This window comes from Tyto alba, unplaced genomic scaffold (genome assembly GCF_018691265.1).
Source record: "Tyto alba isolate M040663 unplaced genomic scaffold, T.alba_DEE_v4.0 Super-Scaffold_2, whole genome shotgun sequence".
Classification (NCBI taxonomy): domain Eukaryota; kingdom Metazoa; phylum Chordata; class Aves; order Strigiformes; family Tytonidae; genus Tyto; species Tyto alba.
In genome coordinates, this window is record NW_024881282.1 from 25,980,728 (window position 1) to 26,007,665 (window position 26,938).

Consider the following 26,938-nt stretch of genomic DNA (forward strand, 5'->3'; position numbering starts at 1 on the left):
ACTGACAATAATCTTCAAAGAACGGCCAGTGAAAGTGGGCTGTATGTTTGCAGGATGATATACTGCAAATGACAGGAAGAATTATGTGAGTGAAGACGAATCTGTAACATATTATTAAGCAATTTCACGAGAATAACAGGGATAAAAGGATAATGGATGAGGGTGTCATTATTACCTTCATGTAGAGGGAAAGCAAAAGCAAAGGTAGAGAGACAAGATTAATTGAGGAAGGGTGAAGCATTCATTGCTCATCAGCTCTTTTGTACTCTCTGCTCCTGAAATTCCAGACAAAAAAAAAAAAAAATTGCTCAGGGCTGCATTTTAATGCAGCTGGCAAGACAGAGCCGAAAACTGACAGGGCACTTTTTAGTCACCTCCCTGTTTCTATAAACACACGACGACTATTTCTGCTGGAGTCTTCCTGTGGTTAGACCAGTAAACTGGTGGGATGTTCTTTTTTTATCACGGCTACTGTTTTTAATTGCACTTCCAAACTCGGCAGTTTTATCTGTTGATGGTATGGAACTGAACAGGTCATTCCCAACGCATTGTTTGCATTGCACAGTACAAATGTAAGCAGACTGTACATAATAGACGTCAGCAGAAGGGCTTCTAAACACAAAGGCAAGCTGGAGTGTCCTGTAATGTTAGTGACAACATAAAATTATGTCAAGGTATCAAGATTTTAATATACAGGATGAAGAAACGGGAAGTCATTTGGCAATTGTGCAGACCAATCCTGCAGTGTTAACTCAAGTATAATTCCTGTCAAAGTCAAGTTTTGCTTACTCAGAGAGTTATCACTGGGTCAGTAATTTCAATTACCATCCTTAATTTCTGTAATCCACGTAGCAGCTGATTTTACTGCAGAATATAGTTTTAAAAAATATTCCGTTTGCTTTTAAAAATCTTGGTATATAATACACTTTTTAAAAATTATTTAAATATTGAAAAGATATAGAATGTTTTCCCCTGGTAATGACATTTTCTCTGTGTACATTTTAGTTTCAAAAGGAACGCCAGGGACCTGGATAATTAAGAACATATCACTGTATTCAGAGAATGGATTCTGGGTTTTAAGCCTTCATAGATTTAAAAAAGTGTTTAGTTTCCTTGATTTTCTCTCCTGTGTTTATTTCAGATAAGGAGTGGTTTCAATGAAGTAAACAGAGTCATTTGAGTTTTTTTCTTAACTGATAAAAGTGATTCCAAAGTTTTGACACCAAAAGAAAGGGAAGGAAATTAATTTCTCAACTGCTTTCTGTAGGGAAAAATAAAGGAGGTTTTTTAGGCACTTTAGTACTATAAGGGAGACAGATGAAAACCTGCAGTTTGATAAGAAAAAAATAATAGTGAGGGATATGCCTTGATTGATTGTTGTTTCTAGTAGTGAAAATTGGGTTTGATTTCATAAAGTTGTGTATTTCTTAAACCAAACTGCTCACATACAGTAAAGGGCATATACAGGATTTCAGAAAGAATAGCTAAGGTCAACAGCAGAGGCTTGCTCACTGGCAGAGCCTGAAACCGAGACACTGGGGGAGAAGGATTTTTTCTGCTACCTCATGCATAATAGCAAGATAAACAGAGAGCAATGCTGGAGGACAGAAGAGAGTCAGGAGCTGGGTTCGGTTGGGAGGGGACTGTACTTTACTGCTGTAGGTTTATCGATCACTGATAAATATGTGTGTGGAAAGAGTGGATAGCAACTTTGTTCCATGTTATGCTTTGACATTTTAGCACAAGAATACGGGAAGGTTGTTTCAGCAGTGAATGCTATGCTGCCCAGGAATCAAACGATGCTGGTGAGGAGCCTCACAGGACTAGAAGACTCTCTTGAGGTTCATTACGAAGCTTTGATTAGTAATCTACAGGGTCTCATGCTTATATCTATCACAGTATCTATCACAATAACCTGCTTGAACAATGCAACTTAGAAATTGGGTCATCCTATAGGCAGAACACATTTCTGTGCTTGATAGTTAAGATCACGTTCCTTTTTGTGGATTTTACCTGCTCATAGTATATAGTACAGTTGTTTCAGAGTCTAAAATCACTGCCATTGCTGCAATTATCAATAAATAATTATCAATACATAATGGGAGTGATCAGATAACCCTTGTGAATTTTGCCACTTATGTTCAAAGCAGTTGTTGCTAAAGCAAATGCAGACTGTATAATTGACTGGAGAGATTCATGTCAGTCTTGTATCTTATATTTTAAATTTAAATAAAAATTTGTATTGGCATATCGTGGTGATTTGACCACAGTGCTAGTGGTTAGACTGCTTAACATCAGCAAAATCTCCCAGAACGCATGATAAATTTTTGGCTCTATGAGAGGATGGGAAGATTCTGGTCCTCACAACCACCTCTCTTGTGCTGAAGGAGAGAAGTCAGTCAGTCCATCGGCTCTGCTCTTTCCCTAAGTTGGCGTATTCTGTTCCTCTATTCAGCGGTGTAAGGGCTTGCAGTAAAGCCCTGCAGAACTGACCGGGAATCATGGAGAAAGTGGGAATCTAATTGTGTTCCCTTGGACCCATCACTGCTGAGTGGAATGTTTGTTTGACTTTATTGAGCCTGTGTATTAGAAAGGGGAAGGAGATAGAGAGGAGAGCATTTTGCCTCCAGAGATTTTTTTATTGCTGTGACTAGTGATGCTCAAAAGAGCACAATGGAATTATTCATAACTATCTTTAACCTAAGCCACCAGGAAATGTATTTAGTTTCACAGGTAAAATGCAAACAAAAACGAGTTTTGATTTTTTTCTCTACTGGTTGACCTACTGGTCTGCCAAAAATTCTGTATGCCTCAATTTTACAATGTCAACATGTAGCATACGCCTCAGGTGGCTTACAGATACTGGTGATTATGTGCAACCAGGAAAGAATCCACATTGACAATGAGATTCTCAGATGAGTTTGCTTGACTCATCGTTATAAAAGACATCTCATTCTTCTATACCCAAACTGTTCATACATGGCCTGAACTAAGTAGGGTGGAACACATTGACTCTGCAAAACTGGCTCTACAGAAAGTTTTGGACAAGTATCTGAACTGATGTGTTCATACTAAACTGAAGAGTAGTTCTTGCCCAGGAAACCAGGACATCCTGACAAGATGTAGCAATGCCTTCACTGTACAGCATCACCACCTTTCTGTGTGTGTTTACAGAATGCACTGACACTGTGAAAGATCAGGATATTGTGGTTGTGTTTTGACTATCCAATGCCCCCTCTCTTTTATCACCCAATCATTTGAGCAGAGTGATGTGTTCACGTTCTTTCTCTCTCTCCCTTTCGTTATGCTTAGGGCTGCTTCCCCCACTTTTTGATGACGTTTCTCCAATCAGAGTTCCTTTCAATCCAAAGCTACTGAAATCAGTGGAAAGACCTGGAATGATTGCAGTGGGTTTTGGACCAGGCCTTGGTCCTTCTCAAATCAAGCAGCTCTGCAATTCTGCTCAAAACTTTTGCTGTTTAATGTCTGTGAAAATCCTTAGACTTTAGTGGGTTGCAGAGTCATAAAAGTACTACCATCCTCATCCGAACAGGCTCACTTATCATGGAGAAAAACTCACATAGTTAATGAATACAAGTTCCAGCTAAATTTAACTGTGTTCATATTTTGTTATTATTTATACTATCAGGAGTTTTACTTGAAATATTTGTTGAAATATGTGATGTTTCAGTTCAGTATTTTAATTTTCCACCTCCTTGCCCTCTAGTGGACAAACAAGCTCATTATTGTCAGAGCCTGACATCTTGGACAGCAATTACCCATAAGCAGATTTTCTTCTTTACATTAAGTGATGTTTTCATGTAAAATAGGTCCTGGGTTGTTTTACTCTTCAGCTGGGATCGATTTAATTTGTCTGTACCAAGGTAGGAAAATGTTACTTCCTGGTGTTATTTGGTGTAAGCTTATAAAAAAATTGGAATCTTTTTAGGAGTATTTTGCTCAGTGTCATAAATAAAGATCCCAGCAGGACCAGACTGAATCTTCACATATTCTAAGTTTTTAAGAATAAGTTTGAAAAGTCATATTCATTGATTCGTTCCACTATAAAATGGCAAAAAGTATTTCAAGTGTTTGAGTTTTTATAGAACTAGTTGACATTTTCCATTGTAAAAATCTTATGTTTTTCATAAATATTAAAAGTACCCAAAGTTTTCCTGCTGGTAGAGAAAGCTGTTCCAATAGCAACCAACTGATTTTTAAAAAGCTCTTCCAAGAATAATGCTCTCACTAGATTTTTTAAAAATACAGCTTGACTACCTTATTCTACATGGTAAATATGCTAAAATACAATGATGTAGGAAACTCATGTCAGTATTGTACAGTTGCAGTGGAAGATTGAAATGGCCAAAGAGGGGATCACTATTTTCATTCACTGAGGTATTTCACAAATTATTATAGCCTTATTTTGTTTATATTTTGCAATCTTTTAAATTAATGATACCATGGACTCTTAATGATAAGTGGTTAATACCAGAAAGGAGAAATGTAATATCTCATCCTCCTCCTGAAGCAAATAGGTGTTTCTTCTCAGCAGCTCCTTATACATGGGTGAAACACTCTCCCATGGAAAAAACAAGTAAGGTCACTCAATAGGTTCCCGGTAGTGAGCACCTGTGTGTGAAAACAAATTTGGACTCTGAAGTACTTCCAGCTTCTACTTCAAACTTTCAAAGGTAACAGCTGTTTAGAGCACTCAACATTTTTGCAAACAAGTCCGAAATCAGAATTAATATTTATAATAGCTAATATATCTTCTTTAGATGCTGCTTCTAGAGAGTTGATATAAAAATTTCTCTTACTGATTTTCTGTGGTGTTAAAGTTTTAAATTATTTATGGTAATTTATATAAAGTGGATTCTTCTCTCAGCAACACTGATATAGCTCATTCAATTAATTTGGTGGGATAACATCAAAATAAATGTAGGAAAAAAATTCCCTCCAGTTCAGGCTTCCTCTCCCTAATTCTGCTGTATCTTCATTTTGTCTAATAATTTTTGGCAGAAAAGGCAGGCAAGTGATTGTGGTAATTTTGCATTGCTCTTTGTTCTGGAAGCGTATCTTCAGCCTTGTCTCAGTTTTCTGTTCTGCTTTCAAAGGAGAAGCACATATTTTAGAGTACAAAATGGAAAAAATGCAAATACTCAAAAGAAATAATGCTTTTAAATGGGATTGTGCAGTTTTAGCATGTACGAAAACGCTCAAGTGCTACTATATTCCAGGAGGATGTATAGGTTTAAATTACTTCTCTGTGCTTGACAGAGGTAGCTAAAAGTGAATATAACATTATCATAAGATATGGTGATTAACATTAAATTTGGATAGAAGAAAGTTGGATGCTTATCATGATGGGAAAAAGGTTAATATTTTAAAGTGAGGCTAAAGGTTGACAGGAGAAAAATTGAGTTAGTTTGCAAAAAAGAAATTTGTTTCTTTAAGTGAAAATTGGGGTCAAGAGGCCAGAGCTCTCTGCTTCAACATGAATGAAATAAATTAAATAATACCACCATAAAGCAGCAGTGTATAAGCTAATGATAAAATAGTATGTGGTGGTTTCAAGAAAGATACTGTCTATCAGAAAAAAAAACTGTTGAAATGCTGTTTCAAATCAGAGTTTGTGGGGTTTTAATTTATTTATTTAATTATTATTACCATTGTTTTCAAATAGAACAGCTTTCTTTCAGTTGGAAGCTTTTAAATTTATGCAGTACCTTTAAATATTAACAAATAATTAAATGTCTATTTAATTCTGAGGTTCAGATAAAATTACAATTTTAATAATTATATTTTGCCTAGCAGAAATTCTTGGCATTTTAGATGGGTGCGCTACTCTGTACCACTTCATGACCCAACTCATGTGTGATATTAGATGATGTTTCCCCATCTTAAATCAACAGGAGTTGACTGCATTTCTTTGGTCAATGTGTCATTATCCCTGTGTATGTGAATAAAGATAAGACATTGCATCAATCTGTAACTAGTCATATGAAAGTACCAAATATAGGAGACAGGAAATCTATCAGTATCATTTCCCTTCATCATGTCAATCTATGCCTTTGACAGACAGAGCTGGGCAGCTAGTTTACTGTCATCATGAGCAGTATGGCAGACCTTTGTTTCTCTAATAATAAGCATCTTTTTCTCCATTCTCTTTATCAAATTAATAAAAATAAAATTCCTAAAAAAAAACATGAAAAAACCCCTGAACAGGTTTCTTATTTCCTGCTCTCTAAAGCATTTTTGCAATTTAGGTAGCCTATGTTTCAAAATACTAACAGGTTTTGTAGCAGCACCTGCTTCTACTGTCCCATTTTTCAGATTTCAAAGATGGTTAGGGAATTGTAGGTTGAAGTATATTTACGTTCCTTGCAGATGTGCATTTGTATCTAGGCTGCTCACAGAAGATGTTTATATTTGTATGTATTCAGTAACCCGTTTCTGTTTCAGGTTGTCCTCTCAAGTCTATAGACAGGTTTTGAGTAATGGTCAGCTCTGCCACGTATCCTCCTGCATGAATTTTACAGGCTGGGTCCCTAATGGGCAGTTTTAGGCTTTGCTGGAAAGTGGAGGGTCACCACTTCTCACTGGCACTGGCATTGGGGACTGCATCTAGTCTCAAGTTATTTTTTCTTTTCCACAGTTCTAGTTGTAGTCTTTAAATTGTGAAAGAGATGATTCCTTCTCTGTGCCCAGGAAAGTAAGATGCTGCCTAATTGAATACCTAATATCTCCAAATAGTAAAAAAAAGAAAATCTGATTAGTGTTCAGGTTAGGAAAAAAAAAAAAAATGCATCTTACTGTTTTGGACCATCTCATCCATACAGAAATATCAGGGTGGCCATGGCTTTAGTCAGAGTATACTTGGCAGCTGAATCTAGATATTACCCTTCCATCTGGGGTCATAGTTTGTTTTAAAAGAGTTATGTATGAATTTTCTCTAAATTGTAGCAGAGGGTCATGAATTAGTGTCTAAATGTGGTCTTGACAAGATTATTACAGTCTGTATTTCATGCCAGAAACAAAGATTAATAGAGATAGCAAGCTTTTAAACAGACTTTCTGACATCTATAATGTCAGCAGAGAATGAATGAATGAATGGCAGGATACAATAACAAATCTTAATTTTTTATTATTTTATAGGGATTAGATGGACCTACACTCATTCATAATTTCTTCCTAAAGTAATTACTAAGTACTGCATGAACCAGTCATTTGCCATCCCAGTTACCTTCTAAATAATGAAAATTGTTTACTAAGATGTATGTATTAAGATACATACACTAGAAGATAAATATATTTTGATTTACATTTAGGAGTAGATAAGGTACACTAGTTAACACTTTGCACTTTCAGCTGAATGTGTATTTTTAAGTAATTTTGTTTGTGTCTAGACTTAATAATTTGTTTTAATGCTTGTTGGGGAACTACTTTTTTTTTTTTTTTTTTTTTTTAATAATAATTTTCAGCTTCTCTTTCTGTGGTTTTACTGATTATTAGATTTCTGGAACAGAGATCTATGTTAGCAATTTTTGATTATTAAATTTCTGAAGTGGAGATCTGTGTTGGCAATTTCTGAATGAGAAAAACAGGATGCCTACCAGTATACTACTGCCTTTTCAGTATAGCTGCTTTGAAGATACATGTTCAATATTTTTCTTTTTGTTTATTCATAGTCTGTGTGTAAATAGGAAAGAACCATCTATGTTGAGGCTGTGGACTCTCATACTTTTAAAAATTGTTATTCCTAGGCATGAATATTCATTCCCATTTCAGGAGCACAAACGCCCCCACCATTAGTACTTTGGAATAGTACAAATACTAGAGTGATGGCTATGAAGAGATACAACATTCAGTGAACCCCGTTTCTTTGAAATAATAAAACCACATACCATTAGTCATATATTTTTGTAAGTTTAGATCCACCAATGGTTGCAGATACTTTTATATCTATATATATCTTGGAAAAGAGTGTGTATACATAACGATAAATGCATCAAAAGCATATCCAGGTACTGCAAATACTGTCTCGTTTTCACTTCTGTAACTGCTAGCATTAATGTTTTTATTGGTCTTCCTTTTGTTAAAGGAAAGACAGAAACAGTTTCACTAATGGAAACCAGCATGCAGTGCTAGTAGCTTTTAAGAATGTTTGTTTTTTTGTTTTTTGTTTGGTTTTTTTTTCCCCAAAAATGGTATGTAATTGAAACAGAAAGCATTGTTTTGATCCTATTTTTTTTTTTTTTTTCTCTTTTTCTTTTTCTTTTCCTTGAGCCCATCCTGTCAGGCTGCAAGCGTGAAAGTTATTTTCTGGTGGTGTGATTAGATTGGGGCTGAACTCTCCAGCTGGCAGGCCTGTCTGTGACTGGCGATGGCCTGTCCCCAGTGCTTGTCATCTCCTGACATGCCTGACAGGATGGGGACAGCAGCCCCAGACAGGTTCATTAGATGGTGTTTTCTACAGCTGGGCTAAAAATAAAAAAATAAAAAAATAATAATAAAGTGAAAAAAAAAAGAAAAAAAAAAAAAAAAAGGCCACGCTTTGTCAAGGCCCAAGCTGTAGGGGCCCTTCTTGTTGGTTTAAACCAAGGCCTTGTTTTGACAAATTCTGATCTGTGCGGTTTTTAGATTTTCTGACACATTTTTGTTTTCTTCACCCCTTTGGCCTGCGCTCTTTGCACTCTGCCTTGTTGCTGCTTCAAAATCCTAACACTGCCTTCCCAGGAGAGCAGGGAGGATGCTTGTGGAGGGCTTGGAAGAAAAATAGAGCGCTACAGTGAAACAGCAATAAGTGTTCATTTCCATGGTGATCAGCCCAATGGCACAAAAAACAACCTTGGGACTCTCAATAAGCCAATTACAAGAAAGGTTAAGAGTTTTATAGTGCCAGAAACATGCCATCTACATGAGAAAATAGTATCATTACTAGCAATCTATGCTGTTAAATACATTGCTGTCTGGTGCTGCCAGAAACGTAAGCTGTTTATGTTATTTTGGATTTTTTGGAAGCTGCCAGAGTTTTCAGGTGGTATTGTCAGCCTTTAGTGCAGTACATCAAAAATCTACATGGTTGCAGATTATAAAACAGTAAAAACCACTAATAAAATGACTTGAAAGCATTAGGCATATCAAATGTCACAATGTTAACTAAACATGCTCAGACTCTGAGTTTCTTACAGATTTGTATCAGATCTTCACTTCAGATTTTTATCATAAAGACAAAGGATTTGTACACTGTCTATAATTAAAGAATCTCCTATAAAATATTTTTGAAAAGAAAAAAAACACTTGATACCTTATTTTTTCTATTGCAATTCTAAAATACCTATTGACTTCTTTAATTTATGGACTGGTGACTGTAGTTTGACTACAGCATTACCTGCTGTTTTTCTTAGGGAGTGTCACTTGATTCCAGACATTTTAGGTAGCTACAACATGCTGGTGTGTAAAACACTTCCCTAGCTACTGGGAAAAAATGTTTACTATTTTGCTTACTTTGCCCTTCTGCACAGGACTGTGGAGAGCATTACAGCCTTTTATGTTTTCTGCATTTATCTGCTTGCAGTGTAAGCACTGCGGCTGGAAACCAAGCCCTTCATTCACAGAAATCCTACCACTTACCTTTCCTTTGTATTGTTAGTTACTGCTGCTTTAGTTCATGGTCTCTATGACAACTGTTTAAATTGGGATGGGCAACTGTCATCTGGAGTATTACTGAAAGAAAAGTGTTAGTGAGCACACAGTTCCATAGATAGAGCATTTCAATATAATCCAATTTTAATTGAGCTCCAGAGACTTTGATGTGCTGCCGAAGGTTGGGAGAGAGCTATTCCAGGGAGAAATTAAAGCAGCCCAGCAAGGCTTCACTACTTCAGACTGTCACCATTTTAAATAAGCATTAGCATCAGACTTAACCTTCCCCTATGAAACATCTCACTTTTATTTTTCCCCCAGCTTTTTGCTGCTTCTTTTTTTTTTTTTTTTTTTTTTCAATATGTATAAAGGCAAAACCACTTTTATCTTTTTATATGCATTTCTATATTCCCTTGATTAAGTTTGAAAAGCATGTACTGGACCTGAGACGCATCTGAGGCTGTCTATTGGACCTTGCATTGCAGTTCATAGAAAGAAATAGAAGCAGAGTAAGGATTAGTTTGCAACACTCAAATGCCATGTGATGGATTTTCTCTCTAAGACTGCTCTAAAAGTAACTCGTCCTTGTACTAAAAAGTTGAGTGGGGACTTATTTAGCTTGGTGTCATCATTAATTCTCTTTTATATAAAGGAAGAAGAGCAAATATTTCATTGTAGACTCTCTTACTGGCAAAACTAGGTTCTTTCTATATCTGTATGTCCACTGGCTGGTGGGTTTTTGTGTTGATTTTGTGCATAATAGCCAAAAATAGTCATATAACAATTACAATAACAGTTAGCAGGTAAATCTCTGGTTTTGCACAGCGAGATCAGAAGGTGACTGTAAACTTCTGAACTGTTGAATTAAAATCTCTTACAATTACTTCATTTATTTAAACTATATGAGCCTTTTGTCCCATTTTCTTTTTCACTCACAAATGTGTATACGTTCAAAAAGCTTCTAAAATGAAAGAACTTGATAATAATAAAGCAAATCTTTATTATTTTCACTGTATATTTTCACTGTGAGGATCACAATACGTTTTCAATATTTCAATATACATTGGACAGCATTGCTTGTTAGAGAGCTAAGACACATTTTAACATGATTCATTTTCCATTTTTTTTTTCTCTTTATATCCGACTTTCTTAGCTTCCAATGGAGGAAAAGCGAATTTGCAAGATGCTGAGCTCTCTTTCTGGATGCTCAGTACTCTCAGCTTCTACTCCAAACAGCAGCAGTTGGGATGCTCAGCTGCAGAGAAAGGATGCATCTTGCAAAATTGAGTCTATCAGAGATAGACTATTACATAGGGTGCTTGTATTCTTTAGGAGGAATGTGATATGCATCAAATCCAGACTTGATGGCAATAGAAATGGAACCAATCACAGTACAGGCAGTAATCTGTCTATACAAGTTAATAGGGTTTATTGTCTACTAAAGCAATTAGCCTGTTACCCACATAAAAGAAAGGTAAGAGTCTAGATTAATAGGAGAATTTGAATAGCTGACTGTTGTAATCTGTTAAAAAAAAAAGTGAAAATACCAAATCGCTTTATAAGGCTTGAGGTAAATTCCATTTTACTAGTATGTTTTTTAAATTAAACAAGTGTTAAGAATAAATTAATTGGGGCTATATGAAGGAACCCTCTTTGACTGGGATTGGCACACTTTCTTATAGTTGCATAGTACCCAGAAGTCCATAAAATCTAAATACCTTCTGTGGTGGAGCAGCTTGTAGTGGATAAGAAGAGAGGCGCATTCACACAAAGTATCTCTACATGCTGACAGGTGTTGCTGTAATTTCATACTGGGAACCTATTGTTCACCACAGGAAAGACTGTGAGTATGCCCAAATTCATGACATTCAGGTTTGCATTCCAGTTGGCTAGAAATCAGAAGAGGAGGGCACTGGATATTGAATCTGCTATAGCACTTCTTCCCCTAGCTATTGCAGACATCAGAAGACAGTATATGTGCCCCAGAATCCAGTTTTGGTAGCCAGCTGAGTAGACTTTTTAAATTCCTCCTAGTTTTCATGAGAACTTTTTGCACAAGATTAGACCCCCCAAAAAAGTTGTACTTATCTATTGTTTTGAACTTAACATCATTCAAATTAAACAAGCTGATAGTTAACTATGTGAAAGTACACATAGAATATACAGAATACACATACTAAAAATATTGTGTAAATGCGGCTCCAGTTATTGACATAAATATATTTTTTTTTGTGGAGTTTCTACATGCAGTTTTCATTTGATACATGTTAATTTCTGCAGTTTTTATGTTTTGTGTGGATTTATTTTTCAGTGCTTAATTACTGTATCTGATTAAAAAAAATTCATTAAAGCAACTATAGAATGCATAGGTACTTTTTCTGTAATGTGAAGGCAAAATAAGTGTAACGAAATGCAAACTAACTGATTGATTATTTAGTTACAGCAGGCAGTTTGCAAGCACTCCAAGTTAAAATTCTCAGAAGAAACGTTGCTATTCTTTCCTTGCACAGACTTAGTAATATGAGACAATGTTCCATATATAATAATAAAAGATATAGTAGAATTTTGGTTGCTGTGGATTAGGTTTTTCCTAGTACTGTAATTCCTTGTCTTCTCCAACAGTGCAAACGAAACTCATCTTAAACTCATCTTAAGTGGGTTAAGAAAGAATCAGTTAGCATGTCAATATATTAGGAAGATGAAGATATTTTGATGTATGTTTATCATAATTCACAGGCAGTGTAATTGCTCTTTAGGGACATAGAAGTTGGCACAACGTAGAGTAGCCCTGAATTGGCTCTAAATTTCAACACCAAGCAAACTGACTTCCAGGAGTCTCTAGTTCTCCAGACCCAACACTTCTAGGCACAGCTGAGTATGTGGCAGCTGTAGAATTTTGAATTTCTTGAGGATTATGCTTGTCTGTTGCAAACTGTAATATGGAAAGTTTAGGGACAGTGAGGATGTTGTAGATGTATGATATCTATCAATTTACAAATTCATATATACGTATTTTTGCTTATAAAAATAATTTTTAAATTTATTGCTAAAATTTCAGCAGTAGAAATTACTCCAATTATATTCCCAACTGTTGGGATTGTATATGAAGTTAACAACAAAGTATTACTGGTATATGATCAATCTTATATAGGGTGAGATGTTTGGAACAGAAACTTACAGAAATTAAGCTCTGTAGTAGAAAAAATGTTGTCTTCTAATTACTTTTATAGATCTTAGATCATATGCATTCTTCACTGAATAAATCAAATGTGAAACTGTTAAAATCCAAGACGCTTGCACATACCTTCTGTAGGACACTGAGTTCACATCTATAAAAAGAGGGACATAAACCTATCTTTCTACTTGTTTTTTGTTAGGAAATGGGTAATGTTTAACAAAACACAATATTTAGACTTAAAACCAATTATAGTGCCTTCAGTTATTATCATGTTAAGGATTTGCATCACAATACATTTGAGTTTTTAGACAATTTTTATTGCATTGCACTTCTGAATAAATATATCAATATGCAAGTTTTGAAAAAAAAAAAAAAATAAGACCCTCAAGATTTTATGATGGCTTTATTCTTGGGAAAGAACACATCACATACTTGTGGATACCATACATTAATTATTCTTCAAACTCATCCTACATTTCTTGCTTTTGCTGAGTCCTAAAATTTGATTGAGTCACTTATCCTTAGTGCAAGGGAAAAACTAATACACATGAGGATGAAATAAGCACAGGAAGACACAATTTTAGAACATAGAAGAACATGAGTTTTTTCTAGTCCTTTATGATAACTGGATGGCCAGCACACTCACTCGGAAACCGAGAAGTCTTGTCTCACTTCTTTCCTATGTTTGAAGGAAGCAGGTTGCCTTATATGTTGGCAAACTATGACCAGTGAGTGACGCTTGCCTTACAATTCCTGCAGAAGCATGGCAGGAATCAGGGAGCTTCTCTTTCGATGCCTTAATCAGTTGTACATGTGTAGGAGCTTGCCAGGAGCTGCTTGCCACTGCCTTTCCTTGGGGCAGCACACAGCTGAGGCAGCTGGCGCAGCTGTCGTGGTTTGAGCCTGGTTGGCAGCCAACCACCACGCAGCCACTCTCTCTCCCTTCTCTTCTGGCAATAAGAAGGGACAGAGAGCCAGGCTTGGGGTGCGAGATAGGACTGGGATGGGGAAAAAAATCACCCTTTATGATCACGAGCAAAAGGCAGACTCATTAGGGGAAGAAAAAAAAAGAACATACATTTATTACAGACACTAACAACACTTACCAGAGCAGGACAGTGAGAAGCATTGCCACATCTTGAGAACACCTTCCCCCCACCCCTCCCTTCTTCCCGGGCTCAGCTCTGCTCCCGATATCTCTACCTCCTCCCCCAGTGGCGCAGGGGCAGGGAATGGGGGGTGCAGGCAGTGCTGCTGCTTCTGCCATCTGTGGTGGGGGGAGCTTCTGGAACTTGTTCCCCCTGCTCCATCGTGGTCCCCCTCTCACAGCAGACAGTCCTCCACAAACTTTCTCTGACGTGAGTTCCTCCCACGGGCCTCAGCGCTCCCCACACTGCTCCGTCATGGGTCACTAACTTCCTCCAACTGGATTCCTTCCCACGGCTGCAGCCCTTCCCGAGCTGCTCCGGCGTGGGACCCCCCGCATGCTGCAATCCTCCCAGTGCTGAATTACAGCAGTGGGGCTACCTTTTCCCATGAGACCCCGGCCTTCTTCGGGCACAGCACATTGATCAACTAGGCAGAAGCCACAGGCCATAAATCAGTGTCTGCTCCACTGTAGATCTCCATGGGTGGCAGGGGGGGCCACCCTGCCATCTCCCCACAGGATACAGGGGGGTCTCTACTCTGGCACACCTCCCCCCTCCTTTCTTCCTCCGTTCCTCCACTGACCTTGGTGTTCACGCAGCTGCAGCAACTCCTCCTCACAAGTCCCCCTGCACGTCACCACGTCCCTTCTTAAATACGTTATCGCAGAGGTGCAGCTGATTGGCTCAGTTTTGGTGCAGAGATGGGGCTGACTTGGAGCTGGGGGAGCTTCGAGAAGCTTCTCACAGGGGGCCACCCCTATAGCCCCCTCCCCTGCTACCAAAAAACCCCACCACTCACTCAAACCCAGGACATTGGCTCACCTGTGCACTGCCCGTCCTGGACCAGTGAGGAGCACTCCTCCAATCCCACACCAGTGAGGAGCAGTCCTCCAGCTGGGAGCTGCTCATGGAGAGCACAGCACTGAGGTGGAGCAGGCAACACTGTTGGGGAAGGGTGTCATTTGGGTTCACATACCTTTGGGATAGAAGGGAACTGAATGTGAGTGCCTATCCCAACCTGTCACTTTAGGCAACAGAGAACTTGTTTATTTTCATGCTGGTGTTTGAATATAGTCCTCCAACTTCTGTCAGCTAAAACTCTCACAAATTCTGTCAAATCCACCAATATTTCAAGTTTAATAAAGCTGCATTTTTCTGTCAAGTAACTATTTAATGAATAAATGTCCAGATTTGTTTTCAAGTTACAAGCATTTATCAACACTGTCTTCTCCCTGGATTTGTGAATATTACAAGTCCTTTCTCTGCATCGCTTTACTTTTGCCAAGGAGGTCCATAATGAACCAGTTGACAGGAAAACAAGCTCTCCATTTTTAATCCTGAAAAAAAACTTCTATGTTTTTGCTCAGATAATATCAGTTTTATGTGTCTTCTGGCTTGTCCACTCAACTGAAAATGTAATTTGCACAGTTCTAATTGAAAAAAAATGATAGCATTTCACTCAACGTGGTGCTGAGGCAGAGTTGCTCAGAGCGGTTTGAGTGTGAGTACTGAGATCACCCTCGCCTGTTTGAATTAATCTCTAAGCACAAGATGTAGAGTGAGAACAGAAACAACAGTTCTGTTAAGATTTCTCACTAGATTTGAGGCTGACAACCCATTGTTGCCAAAGTCAACACAAAATCATCTTAAACCTTGTGAAGTAATAGGCACAATCTGCTTCAATCCTGCTGTTAATTAGAACTAATTGAGGTTCTCCACTTTGGATTTTGCCCTAATTTGTTTCCTCAACCTCTGTGTTTTGAGTTGGGCTGTGCTCTCATATGGCTTTCTATGGCACTAGGATATATTTGTCTCCTGGTTCTTCACATGCGCTGTTGCCCCAGCTGACACCATCAGCTTTATTCTCACTTTTAGAGTCCTTAAATCAGCTGAAACTTCTGCTCAAAGCAGTAATTGTTGGAATTTAGTTTGCATGTAGACCCGAAAAAAGGCCTCTGCTTACCTTTTCTAAGGTGATAATGTATAAATCTGCTATCTCTTCCTGATGCTATTCTTCCCAAGAATTTCAATCCATTGCTGGCATTTTAGGGCTTGCTTAAATTGACAATCTGTTTGATAGTTGCATAGAAAGGAAACTATGCAAAGGCACACAGATGTGTAACGCCCATAAAATGAACGATAAGAATAATTATTATTCAGAATTCTGTTTTCGCTATTTTCCCATGTCAGTACCACTTATCCTTGTATTTAAAACTATGCATAGATATTTTACAAAAGCAGAGTTAGAAATAATGCATTTAGAATACTTAAAATATTCTCTTTAGATTATTTTAATCCAGATGTTAACATTTAGCAACAGTGTTTCCATATCTGGGAGCTGTTGTTTTGGTTTTTTTTTTTTTTCATTCTAATCTTACTGCGGCTGCTTCTCAAGAAATCCCCATATCCTTTCCATTACTTTCCTCAAACACAAAATCATAATGTGCAAAATTATTTTACCAATGAAAAAAAGAAAATGGCCTGAAAATGGGCCAACTTCAAATAATTTTTCAGATGACTGAAAATGAATGTGGGAATAAAAGCGTTAGTTGCTGTCAGCTGAGTGGGCATTGTTTTAATGAATACTGAAGCGATATGCTGAACAGAGAAATCAAATTTATAAAACGTTGGGGTGAACAGAACCTCATGTTCTGTTTCAAGAAAAGGGGCCTCTTGAAAGCTTAAAAAAACATTGGAAGTAGAAGTATAAGCTGAGAAAGTTTGGCAAGGAAGTAGAGCCCAAAACCACAAAAATAATATCTGCATTTTTTAGATCCCTGAAGAGGAGAAGAAAAATGAAGCAGGAGTGCCAATATTTATTTTAAAAAAAAGTTCTAAAAAATATTTTTAAAGCTGATGTGAATGGAGAAATTATAATGGCACATAATACTCAGCTAATCCTGCAGAGCATAGTATCTCAAGAGCTACTTGGAGCAAAGCTTTCAAGGCTTACAAATAAAGAAACATTTCACACAGAAGCATGTTATAAGGAAGGGGAAAGGAGGCCTTAATATAAAGAGAAATTGAGAATGTTTTGTTAGACCAAAGTATGCAAAGAACAAATGATAACATTGTATTTTAGTGAGATTTTAGAAGTGCTTACTCTTATATGACTATGGGAATTGAGGCAGAGGGGATGTTCTTAAAGTGCCCTAAATGTATACAGAAAACTAAAATAGTAAGAAGTCAATGAAACACTAGGATATTAAATTAATTTGAATTGTCCTTCCTGTCTCTTTATAGTCTCCGTTTCCCATTCCAGAAAAGCAAAATACAAGGTGTTTCATTATTTGAACTTACCTGATTTTGAAATTTCTTCACAAATATGTTTTCTTTGTACATTTACATATCTTAACATGATATATCCCTTGTTACAGTGTATGCATATTTTTCCTGCTAAATCTGAAAGTTGATCATATTCAGTACCTCATCAAACATTCTGAAATTATATAATGCTTACTCAATATGATATTTCATGAACTCTAAGAGTCTGGTTCCGTGCCATTAATGTCTGTCATTTCAATCTGTATTTAGAATACATGAAGCAGTCATGCAGTCTGCCACGTACTTGTAGTGAGCTCCATGTTGTTAGATGGTTCTGGAGAAGAAAATTTGCTGTTTGTGAACAGGAGCCACTTTTTCTTAACCTATGAGTATCTGCATTCAGAATTTCACATTTTCCATGAATCAAATGACGATGCTAGCAAACAGTTGAAAAGGGAAATCCAAATCCTGGCTGGAGAGTGATTTTCAGTAATTGTTTTCATGTGTTTCTAATCTCTAAAAGTGTACAGTGATGCTAAAGTATTTTCTGAATACCTATTGTGTACCTGGGCCAGGTGCATAAGCACACTTCTGTAACTGGCTCTAGACAGCTCTCTGATGAAATATGTATTCACTGTGATTTGTTTGGGTGAAGTACTCCATGTTTCATGGGCAGGCATCTTCTTTTAAGTGCTGAGGTTGCAAATTTGGAAGCATCCCGTAAGACACCGATGTAGGGAATGTATCAGTGTCATGTTTTAACCTCAGCTGGCAGCTCAGCCCCACACAACTGCTCTCTCACTCCCACTCGGCGGGATGGAGGAGGGGTTTGGAAGGGTAAAATTGAGAGAACTCGTGGGTTGAGGAAAGGAGAGTTTAATATGTAAAGCAAAAGCTGCACATGCAAGCAAAGCAAAACAAGGGGTTCATTCACCACTTCCAGCAGGCAGGTGCTCAGCCATCTCCAGGAAAGCAGGGCTCCATCATGTGTAACGGTGACTTGGGGAAAAAAAAAACCGCCATCACTCCAAACATCCCCACCACCCCCACCCAGCTTTATATGCTGAGCATGACGTCATATGATATAGAATATCTCTTTGGTCAGCTGGGGCCAGCTGTCCTGGCTGTGTCCCCTCCCAACTTCCTGAGCACCCCCAGCCCACTAGCTGGTGGGGTGGGGTGAGAAGCAGAAGAGGCCTTGGCGCTGTGTAAGCGCTGCTCAGCAATAAGGAAAACATCCCTGTATTATCAGTGCTCTTTTCAGCACAAATCCAGAACATAGCCCCATACTAGCTACTGTGAAGAAAATTAACTCGATCCCAGCCAAAACCAGATAAGTTCAGTGAATTTTATGGTAACCAGGCTGTTACAAAATGGTTAATATGAAATCAGCTACTGCCTTGTGACTGAAGCATACTATTGCTTGTTATTTCAAATATAACTATAAAATATTAGCTTTTCCCACAATGATAATTTCTTTTTTATTTCCCTTCCTTGTAATATTTTTTTTTCTTTCCTGCCTATTCTTATACAGAAAAAGATGAAGTGACCACAAATTTAGATTTTAGCTTTTTCATTATGGACCTCGTAGCTCACTTTATACAAAAAGCAGAAGATACAGTTTCCACCAGACAATAGGGAGACAAAAGACCCTAGCAGAACTTTTTGCATAGTTCATGACCATCACAACTGTGTTTGGTTATTTTTCAGGAGGGTAGTATCAGCCTAACAAAAATGCATCTTTTTTTTAAAGCTCACAACAGAATTTCATTATAAAAAAACCACTTTCTCAACCTTAGGGAATATTAAATATTCATTTGACAAAGATGGTTGAGGGAACTTCAGAGAGTTTCTGTTCTCTCCCTGGCAACTGCATTCATAGAAAAGTCTGTCATGAGACACTATGTGCAAGCTCCTGACCTGGAAACCTGGAACACCAACGCTGTTTTACTTTTGTTCATTTTGATAACATAGGTGTAGGGAATGCAGTGTAACTGAAATGAACCAAGATTTATTCTTCCTGTCTTTTGTTCAAGATTGGGACACATGAGATAGGTAGTCTCATAGTTGTCTCTTGCAGATAATCTGTCTTCCAAAAATTAGTGACGGTGAATAAAGAATGAAATACAAACAAAAATCCTATTCAAATGAAAGGATCATTGCATATGGGGATGACGGTGTATTTTGTATCAGAAATTTTGCAAGCTCAGTTAAAAAAAGATAAACAAGGTACAGTACATAGTTATTGCATAAATAAAATAGTTGTAGCTATAATTGCCAGTGTTGAGGAAGACATGCTGTGTAGGGTGAAAATTGCGGCACTGAACACATAATTCAGAACATTTAAAACACTGGAAAATAGAGAGACCTGAAAAAATTATTAGGGTTAGTGGACTGCTGGGGGCGCCGATTGTGAATATACAGTACAGTGCTTTTAAACATATATCTCCAAACCTTTGAATCAAATAAAAAGGTGAAGGGTTGCTTTGGGTTGGGCTACCAGGACACAACATCATCCCACTAGACCTTAGTCAAGACAAATGTGTTAAAATGTACAGTGAATACTTTTTGAAATGTAAAAGATTAAAATTGAAGAAATAGGAGGGGTAAACTTAGAAGAAGGAAAAAGGCTAATTTCGTAGAAGTTTCTTGCATCTCTAGAGGAAAAAGAAAATGAAGTATGTACCACATGACAAAGACAATACCCTGTGTTGCTGGGTAACAGAGCCATCTAACAGATAGATGGGATTTTGATGTCTAAACTAAGGACATGCCAGAGCTCTCTTCTTTAATGTTCTAACTAAAATAGTGGTCTCCAGGTTAAAGATAGTAGTAGCTACACTTAAGCACTGGATAATACTGTCTTTGTAAAATGAAAAAGTATCTTCAGTACCAAAATTGCAGTATTCTCGGAAGTCCTTCTGGTCACTGATAAAGGAAAAAAAAAATCAAACATTTAATTTCAGGAAATAGCCATTTTATTAAGAAAGCATGACTCTGAGGATCATTTTCAGACTTTGAAAAAAAAAAAATCTATAGATACTTTGGAATGTATCTGGTGAAAAGCAGCAAAAAGCCTAACCACTTCTACTATACATAAGTACAAGACAACCATGTCACTTACTGCTCTTGTTTGACGTTATTAGTACAAAAGGTAAAGAACAATGAAGGAAATCAGGTCATAAGTGCTTTGAAAATTTAAAAAAAAAAAAAAAAAAACAACCAAAGAAAAAAAGCAACAAAACAACACAAAACCCAACAACAAAGTTTTATTACATGTTAATGGATATATGCAACCAGAAATCTGGTTCCAAATGACAAATGATGAATTCCCATTGAAAACAGTATATTAAATTCACATACATAGGCATTAATGAATAACCCCAAAGGGCTATTTTAAAAGAAGGAAATACTGAACAATAAGCAACAATTCTTTTCAAAAGGCTGGAGAAGTGACTGTTCTTACCACAAAGTTAGTGACTGAGAATAGACAGGACTTATACACGCTGCTTTCCTCGATTTCTGTATAGCACCTGATTTCGTAATTATTTGAATTCCAGAAACAATAGTCAAAAGAAAAGGGCCAGAGGATCCTTTTGCATGCTGTTTCTGGTGCTATGAGATACCAAAAAATGGTATAAAGCAGCAAAAATAGGCCTCAATACTACAGTGTATCTCCTGTGGAGGTAATCTATTAGGGATTCTGGCAGAATGGAAACTTCTATTTCTGATCTTCTGGATAATGCAATGCTTCAAAATTCCAGCTGTTAATTAACAATTAGTTATCAATAATTACTGAAGTAGATTTATGATTAAAAATGTCTTGACTTTTAATTGAAAAAAAAAAGGAGAGATCTTAATTACATCAGAAAAAAAATTAAAATAATGGAAACCTCATATTTGACCCAAGTAGGAAAGAACGTCAGTAATGGTTCTACTTTTCAGTAGAGCTTTCCACCTGAACATCCCAAGCTGCTTTACTAATCTAATCTAAGTAAATGTCACCAGTAGATGTTTCTCTGTATTACAGAACCCTGTGATTTACAGATTTCTCATTCCCCTGTTAGGGTGACAGCTTTATCTTACTACAATGCATCCTAGCAAATTTTTATTCTTGGTCTATCATCTGGCCAGTGTACCCATTACTGTCTTTAAAACATACCCATATCTCTGAGTAAATTAAAGGGTTTTACAAGGAGAAATGAGCTTTAAGCCAAACAACTGCAGCTGATATTAAAAATGAAAAGTGTGCTCAGTTCCAGTGTAGGCATTGTCAGTTGGTTGGTTGTTTTTTATTTTATTAAAACCAGCTTGTTTGAGACATATCTAGAATTCTGTGCTTAGTCATGAAGTTTCAACCTTTAAGACATGCCTAGAAAAAGAAGTCTCCACAACTGTTTTAGGAGAAAAACTCATAAAGCTGTCAAAATAACAAGCAGTGACTTTAAATATAAACAATAACAAAACATTGGATGAAGCACATGGTAATTTTGGCTTCAGATAAATGAGTAACATAATTTCAGTGTCTTCCGGTGAACGAAGTGGTTATTTCCACATTTTTATGAATAATGAAATATACAATATATGCAGTCTGTAAAAAATTTAAAATAGTCAGGCCTTCATTCATGTGATAGGAGAAAGTGAAATGCTAAAAATCATCCTGGAAGAAAAAAAAAAAAAAAAAAAAGCAAAGCATTTTAAAGGATTCAAATTCAGAAAAACTAAATTACTTTATTTTGTCTATTGTAACAACAACAAGAAATAATCCTGCAACAACATCAGTAACTTCTGCTGTGAACTGTAGATACCTAATAATGGGTTTAATGCATCGCCTGAAAATAGTGTTAGATTAATGTTATGGAGGAGGACAAAAATGGGTAGTATATCTTAGACAGGAAAACAATACAACCGAAATACTGAAATAATTGAGATTATTTGATATCAACATGATAATCTGATATTTGTAGGACTAATAGACAGTTAAGAAGAGTGTAATTGAGGACAGTAATTGAATTATAGACTCCTTCCTTTCCTCTGATTTCCTATCCTTTCTACTGCTTTAATGGAGCGCTATCTGAAATCATTCATTTCATAGTGGAGTGACTGTACCTCTGTGAGGTTACAATTGCTTTATACTTGAGCAAGAAGAGGAGGAAGAAAGAGGACACCAGTTTATGGTCTGTGTACAATGTGCTTTTAGTGTTGATCTATAACAACTAAGCTGTGGTATATAACAAGACATTGTAAATGTATTGCTGTGAATCATCTAAAAATGTTAATACATAGGGTATAGTTAGTATTAAACATTTTTCTTTAGAAAAAAAATAGGACAATTAGAAATATTTTTGAAGCAAACCAGTAATTCCTAAAGCATGGTGTTTCATCAAGGAACTAATTCTCTGGCAAATCTGCTGGCTGCTGTGGATCTGGTTACAGCTATATACATTTCAAGCTCCTCTCTGGAGACTGTTCTCATCTTTTAGCTTTTTAAACTTGAGTGTTTTCCTCACTATATCCTCTCTGTATCTTAAGGATCTGTGTATTTACAAGAAATATGTATCAGATAGCAGCAGAATACATTCAAAGAGGGAGGGTGCTGAAATCTTCGCAGTCATTGTTCTTTACCATCTGAATTTCACATGCATGATACCACCTGTATCCTAGCATCTGATCTTAATGAAAGACTGGAGGAAAATTTAGTTTACTTAGTTCATCAAAGAGAAAGCTAAGCACTGACTGGATCACAGTCTGTAATTACCGACACAAGGAAAAGTTATCTCATACTAGAAGACTCTCTAATCTCACAGACAAAGGTGTCATGGGATCTAATGGCTAGAAGCTAAAGTCAGCAGAGTTCCAAGTAAGAGTAAGGTGCAGATTTTTAACCACTGCAAGAATTTAGCACATGAGGTAGTAATTCCACAGCTGGCCTGTGACTGAATTGAGGGAGCATATAGTCTCTTGCATGTGTCTGAGGGACCTCCAAAGAAATCAAGCCCCTTCCCTTCTTCAAAGCTGTGTTTAGTTAATGGGGAGAGCTGAGGGGAATGAAACCATGCCATCAGTCACAGTGTTGCTCTCTGGTTTGTCTGCAGCTTCTTCTCAACTAGACAGTACAGGGCGCTCAGTGTGTTCCTCTGTCCATTTTCTATCGAGGACAGAATTAACATTTGAACGCTGCTCAATGTGCTGAAGCACATTTGTATTGTTGCTGTTGTTACCATGATTTCTGAAACAGACTCTTCAAGCTTGTGAGAAAAAAGTTATGGAGAACAAATTAACAAAAATCCATGGAGGTCTTTTAACACCAAGTGTACAAACTTAAATTAGCTTTTTCATATATGAAGACATGTTACTAACTTGAAGCTACATCAGCGAGAAAACTGAAGCAATACAATTTCCGTTACCTCAAGCATGAAGGATCGTTGACAGCAGCAACATATGGTCTCCCTAACATTTCCCTGTTCAGAAGTTGGGGGAGGTCATGATTACAGAACGCAAAGACCTCAACTGAGTGACTAAAGCACTGCAAAGCTGGTATCCCAACAGAGAAATTCGGTCCATGCAGACTGAAACATTCTTTTTGCACTTCCCTTTAGTGAAGGTGTTCATTGTGCTTCTTTGTTTCACTGGGGCTGCAGGTCTCTTAGCGGCAGCTTCATGGGGAAGGCACAGCCCACAGAGCCGGGGAAATGCGTTGGGTCTAGGGAGGGGGTGGTCCCCATCCCCAGCAACTGACTTGCAGGATGGAGCGTCGGGTCTCAGCTATGGGCAGGTCCTGAAAAGGATTGGAAATGGGTTGTTCTACAATGCACGATACTGGTGGAATGATAATTCACAGATGAGATAAGTTAATAAAGCTGATGCCTAATTAAACTGTGTCTTTTTTGTCTGTTTTCCTGAACATCCAGAACAGTGAAAGAAGAGTGCAAAAGATTATTTAGGTATTAATATCTGGTTTAGACCAATACTTTCAATTGAGAAACTGACAAAGTGGAAAGGCAATTCTGATTTTTAACTATTTTCTTTTAAAATATTTTTATTTTAATTTTAAACTGCAAAAATATAAATTGTTAAATTTGTTCATGGTCTGGGATATTAAATCTACTTAACTTTAGAAAAATTACTTTGTCAACATACTGTCCTATCTACTGTCCTAGCTAATTTCTGTATTTATTAATGGAATGGAGAGAGTTCTATTTTATGACCCTGAAATGGATGTGAATAGCAAATAATATTATTTAGGTTGTTCTTTGCACAGGATAGCCTCAGAAGTAAATGTTATCTGATACATAACTGACAACTGTGTCATGCACACTTTTGGAAGAAAATACAGCTAAGCATAATTGCAACTGTGTCCATTACCCTGTACTTGCTTGTAGAGTTTGGTGGTTTTTGAGGAAAATAAGTTGATGTGACTCATGAGAAATAGATCTTAGGAGTATCAGGTTACAGTATTTACTGATATTCTTCTAACAGCTATACTTCATTGAATTTTTTAGAAAATTTTTAAGTTCATGTTTTAACTCACAATTTTTAACTGTTAAAGAGATACAATTAACTGTTCATCATTGATGGGTAAAATTTATTATGTTCTTGTGCAATATTTTAATGAAAATCTCCTGCCAATACCTGTCACCTTGTCTTTCTTTAAAGGTCCTTGCCTATACGGAAGGTCTTCATGGAAAATGGATGTTCAGTGAGATTCGGGCTGTTTTTTCAAGACGTTACCTTCTCCAGAACACAGCTTTGGAAGTGTTTATGGCAAACAGAAGTATGTCTTTGTTTATTTTGTTCCATAAAAATGTGCTAGTAGTTATTTTGTGTGTTACTTACTAATCTTAGAATTTAAACTCTCTGCTTCCTTTGATAAAGTGCTTATGTCTGTGTTCAATAATGCCTACTCTTGCATGTATGCATTGCATTTCATATTAAAACAATCACATAAATCAATCTCACTGCTTTTTGTGCAGCAGTGAGATTTATTTATAAAAACAGATCTCTGAAATTGGTGAATTCATCAAATGTTTGATGGGAAATTTGCGTTTTCTATGATCTTACCCCTCTCCTCCATTTTCTGTAAATATTTTACTGAAATATCTAAAAGGATGTTTCCTTTTTTAATTATAAACTGAGTTAAAGTAAAAAGGACCAGATCAATAAATGGATCTGCTCAGTATGTGAGCAGATCCATTTATTGTATGTGCTGCTCTGAATCAGAGTTGAGTGGTTGGTGAGGTGTGTCAGTAGTCTTTTGCCCTGAGGAGCTCTGATGTAAATTTTTATTTCAACTGGAGAGGGAATTAAACAACTTCTGATCTGTGTTTTAATGCACCAGTTAGAAGACTGAAAGCCATGACAACTACTGAACAGCTTCCCAGCCTGATAGGAGGTTATATGGGTTAATGGTAAGCTGCAGTTCCTCTGAAGCATACTTCACTCAGGCCTTCTGCAAAATGGGAGAGTTCGTGCCAAAATGTTAACCAGCTAATGATACATAGGTGTGAAGTATGTCAGGAGTTTCTGTTCTAACTCAGATCCCCAGGAGTATAAAAGTGGAACCGACTTCTCTTCCCAAATAAAAACCAAAGAGCATTTTAAAAATATATGCAGGTGGAGAAACAGACTTCTGCAGATGGTTTACTAGTCCATATTTTCTTTTCTTCATTTAGCTTCCGTTATGTTTAATTTTCCTGACCAAGCAACCGTGAAGAAAGTTGTGTACAGTTTACCACGTGTTGGAGTAGGAACCAGCTATGGTTTGCCACAAGCCAGGTAATTCAATTAAAATAGTTTGTATTTTTTGTGTTTATGATATTATACAAAAGATATCTTTAAACACGTCAATACTAAAACATTATTGTTGTCATGAAACTAGATTTTCTCTTTCTTAAGATTAGTTTGAGAAACAACACCCTTTACTTACTATATGGTCTGTTATTATGGGATAGAAGTAAAAGTATTGTAAATCAGATTACTTTTTTTTTGAAATTACAGGAAATAAGTACCTTCCATTGAAGGACCAGGAAAAAACTTGCACCTTATCTCTTCAGAGTATGCTTTACAGTCAGATTTTATAAATGTATATACAAATGTTCATCCTTGCTGTGATTGTTATGCAGGACATGGAGCTAAACTTGACTAGATTTTGTGCCTGCTGAATGAAAATTATTTATTTATTTATCTTTTTATCTATTTATTTATTTTTATATATATATATAAAAATATATCTTCTAGCGTGACTTTTATATGAATGTGTGTGTGTTTTACATCATTGCTCATCAGTATAGTGGCTATTTTGCAGTTTCCAAATTTCTTCCATTCATTAGTATAGTGCATTATTCTTCTCTTTCCAAAATTAAGGAGAATATATATCTTTTGGAAAAGGCCAACTAAGCCTCAGTTTTAGAGATTTTCACATACTATGGACAAGTACAGTTCTTATTACCTCATCAACATCAATATCAAATCAGCCTATGGTCAGAAATAAGGCTGGAAATTGTCCAATCCTATACTATAAAAGTATTCATATTTCAGTGATGGGTAAGATGATCTTCATGTGTACTTTTGGGGGGGAATATTTCCTGCGTCCATTTTTTTTTTTTTTTGTTTAGACCTAAAATTGTTTTTGAGGGTGTATCAGCAGAAGTTTGGTGAAAAATGTTTAGGTTCAGGATTAATTTCTGGTCAAAATGAAAGA

The 26,938-nt window shown here is 36.7% G+C and overlaps 1 protein-coding gene across 9 annotated transcripts in view; it reads left to right on the forward strand.

Annotated features, from left to right (window-relative positions):
• The window catches only part of NBEA (neurobeachin), a 518,250-nt gene that overhangs the window by 387,344 nt on the left and 103,968 nt on the right, over positions 1–26,938 (forward strand). For all 9 annotated transcript variants that reach the window (XM_042793382.1, XM_042793373.1, XM_042793375.1 and 6 more), the window contains 2 exons: positions 24,895–25,012; positions 25,911–26,013. In XM_042793382.1, coding sequence (XP_042649316.1) covers positions 24,895–25,012; positions 25,911–26,013 — 221 coding nt within the window. The remainder of the gene's footprint in view (positions 1–24,894; positions 25,013–25,910; positions 26,014–26,938) is intronic.